A 3,189-nucleotide genomic window follows, 5' to 3' on the forward strand; every position below is an offset into this window, starting at 1 on the left:
ACAGCTTTATAGCACGGCACAGAGCGGCTGTTAAGATAGAAGCCAGCCTCCCCACACCGAGCCGAGGAATAAAACCCCAGCCTGGGGCGAGGAACCAGAACCAGGGCTTCCTTCGCCGCGTGGGATGAGGCTGGCGGCTCCAAAGCCCGCGGCCCCTTTGCTCCTGCCAGCTCCGGGGCAGGGCGGGGGCTGCCAAGGGCAAACGGGTCTGGGTCCTTTGTGCTGGGCACGGAGAGCACCAGGATCTGCTGCCGGCCTTCATCCGGTTGCCCGTGGGCAGTCAGAGCCTGGCAACGTCCCCTCGGGGCTCCGTGTGCCCAGCCCACCAGCACTGGTACCAGCTGGGGGCACCGGGTGCCTGGCTGGAGCCGCGAGCCCAGGCTGCATCTCCACCCCCCTGCCAGTTCGCCTGCCCGGCCATTTTACGACGGAGATTCCTTGTTGAGCGCCGAGTTAACGAGCCAACCCTTCTGCCAGCCTGCGATAAAGCCAGATAACAGAGGGCCCGCGCGGCTTGGCGGAGGCCCGGGTGGCAGGTCGCCGGGTATGGGTCTCTGCCCGGGGAGGGAAGCCCGACCTGCCCTCCGCGCCGATGCTGCCCCAGGCCCCCCGCGTGGGCAGCTCCCGGCGCTCGCACAATGGCCGCGGGCTGCCAGAGCCCAGACGTACGGGCCCTTGTTAAAAGTGCAGACAGCGCGCTGGCAGGCGGCCAGCGGCACCTGGGACCGGCAGTAAATATTGCCGGCTGCGAGAGGCAGCCAGATGAAGTGAGCAGGCAGCCGGGCCCCCTCTGGGGGAGGCCGGGGAGGGGAGCAGAGCGGGGTCCGTCTCCCTGTCGCCCGCTGGGTTTCTGCCCACCCGGCTGTCCAGAGCGGCCTGCGCCAAGGGACCTGCTGATCCCTCCCCGGAGCGAGGGGCTGCAGGCCAGATCCCACCCCCAAGGCAGGAAAGGCCTGGGCTGGGTTGTGCCTGGCTCTGGGTGCGAGGTTCCCCAGAGGCCGGGCACGAGCAACAGTTGCACGACCAGAGGGAGGGAGGGTGGGTGGGAAGGGGGGCGCTGGGCTCAGGCACCCGCTGCCAGGCTGCTCTGCAGCCTCTTTAAAAATAGATGAGGAGCAGCTGGGGACCCGGGGAGAGAGAGGGAGCAAGGAGGCAACACTCACATCTTTTGGCCCTGGGGGGGAAACTGTTCACCACTCCCAGCTCCAGCCGGGCCCCTGAGACTGCAGAGATCTGCTGCTCCCCCTTCCCCACCACCCCCTGCACAAGGAGGCCAGGACACATCCCACTCCTACCCACGGCTGGCCACGTGAAGAGGTGCCCGAGGTCAGGTGGAATTGGCTGTGCAGGTGCCCGGCACGGCCCCTCACATGGCCCCGGTGCACCCCTGCACGGACCCGCGCCCTCCAGCCAGGTGGCTGGGGGCAGAAGGTGGCCACAAGGAGACGAGCCGCGGGGAGGAGCCGGGGACTCACCTGCTTGTGCATCTCGATGTTGAGGCCGTAGGACATCTCGTAGTACTGCAAGGGAAGGAAGCAGCGTCAGGCCGCGGCACCAGGCAGCCTGGCCCTGCGCTCTCGTGGCACCGGGGGCTGCCAGGACCGGGAGGTCCCACCCGACCCCTGTACGCTCGCAGCCCAAGACAGTCCCGGCTCCACGTCCCTTCCAGCAACAAGGAGGGGGAAGCCACCAGCATCTCTCAGCCCATCGCCTCCACGGCTCGGAGCCGGGCGAGGACAGCAAGGCCGAGACGAAAAACAACTCGGCACCGGGGCAGGGCCCAGCTGCTCCCGTCTCCAGGCCCAAATACAGGTCAGAGCCAAGGGAACCCAAGGGGATTTGGCACCGAGCAGCTCAAGGAGCCGGCTACCCCCAGCCTGGCCCAGGTGGGCACTCACCATGACGTAATGGCGCTGGATTTCTGTCTTTTCCGTTGCCAGTTTTTCACATTCTAGCTTCAAGCTGTGAAGAGAGAGAGAGAGAGGCAGACGGCGGAGCCTGAGCCGCCACGAAGCGCCAGCTTCCAGCTTCACACGCGCGACCCCCCTGCCACCCCCCGTCGGTCCCTCCTGCAGCCCCTGCCCCGTGCAGCCAGGCCGCAGGGCGCTGGGACGCCGCCCCATCTGCTTTCCAGACGCAGGCAGCTGGGGGCACTGGACTGCAGCAGGACCAGGACCCCGACGCTGCGAGCAAGGGGGTGTGGCACGGCCCAGACACAGGTCCCGCTCAGCTCCAGCGCAAAGCGGGCACAGAGGGGGGAAACCCCGACTGGGAGAGCACGCTCCCTTCAGGAGCAGAGGCCGCTCCGTGCGCAAGTGCCATCCACGTGGATCGGTGCCCGTGACGGCGCGTGCGGCCGCTTCCCGCCAACGCAGCCCCAGCGCCGGAGCTGGAGGTAGCAGGGGAGCACGTGCTGCCAGCCCCGCTTGGTGGCACCGCTCCTCGCTGGCACGGAGCGGCTTGGCAGCACCATACCTGTGGTATTGGTTTTGCAGGAATTGGAATTCCTCCTTGATGCGGTCCAAGGTCTCCGGGTAAGTCAGCTTCAGGGACTGGGGGGTGCTGGAGACGGCGCTGGCCGCGACTGCCGCGGCGGTAGCCACAGGGGGGGCTTGCAGATGGGCCTGGGCGCACGGCAGAGAGGGAAGAGCAGGCATCAGCGCTGCCCCCTGCCAACCACGCGGCCCCCTGGGTGCCCGCTATGGACCAGCCTCCCCTGGAGGACGCGCGCCCCGGGGAGGGCCCCAGCAGACGCTTCGAGGAGCCGAGGGGGAACGTGGCATTCATCGCCCCGCGCTCGCCCGGCGCGGGGGCCACGGCTCCACGTCCGGCTGGTCTTTCAGCCACTCCCGTGCCAGCGCCCGCGCCGGGCCGAGCTGGCAGCGGGGCCCCGGGCCCCGGCACAGAGTTTCGCAGGAGGGCCGCGCTGTTCGGGGCGCGCCGGGCACTCACCGGGGGCCGGTTCTGGGAGAACATCTTCGCGGCGGTGACGCCAGGCTCTTGCGCCCGGGGCCAGGCGGCTCGCCAGCGCCAGCCCCGCCACCAAGCCTGCGAGGGGCGCAGAGGGCGGGGGTCAGCGAGTAGCTGCGGCCCTCGGCCCCAGCCAGGCTCGGCTTCCTGGGGGCCGAGGGCAGGACACCCCCGGCCCCCGGAAAACAGCCCCCCGGGCTCTCCCCAGAGCACCCGGAC

General features: G+C 69.3%; 1 protein-coding gene across 2 annotated transcripts in view; it reads right to left on the reverse strand.

The window, feature by feature from the left end:
* LOC109320471 (transducin-like enhancer protein 1) overlaps window positions 1-3,050 on the reverse strand; it is a 13,698-nt gene extending 10,648 nt beyond the window's left edge. The window contains exons 1-4 of one of the 2 annotated variants that reach the window (XM_019550586.1): window positions 2,953-3,050; window positions 2,476-2,624; window positions 1,899-1,962; window positions 1,476-1,520 (exon numbers count right to left, since the gene is read on the reverse strand). In XM_019550586.1, the coding sequence (XP_019406131.1) occupies window positions 1,476-1,520; window positions 1,899-1,962; window positions 2,476-2,624; window positions 2,953-2,976 (282 nt within the window). In that variant the 5' untranslated portion in view covers window positions 2,977-3,050. The remainder of the gene's footprint in view (window positions 1-1,475; window positions 1,521-1,898; window positions 1,963-2,475; window positions 2,625-2,952) is intronic. The other variant, XM_019550585.1, reaches the window with a different exon arrangement.
* Window positions 3,051-3,189: the final 139 nt, after the last annotated feature.

Source organism: Crocodylus porosus, unplaced genomic scaffold (assembly GCF_001723895.1).
Source record: "Crocodylus porosus isolate Cpor-Errol unplaced genomic scaffold, CroPor_comp1, whole genome shotgun sequence".
NCBI lineage: Eukaryota > Metazoa > Chordata > Crocodylia > Crocodylidae > Crocodylus > Crocodylus porosus.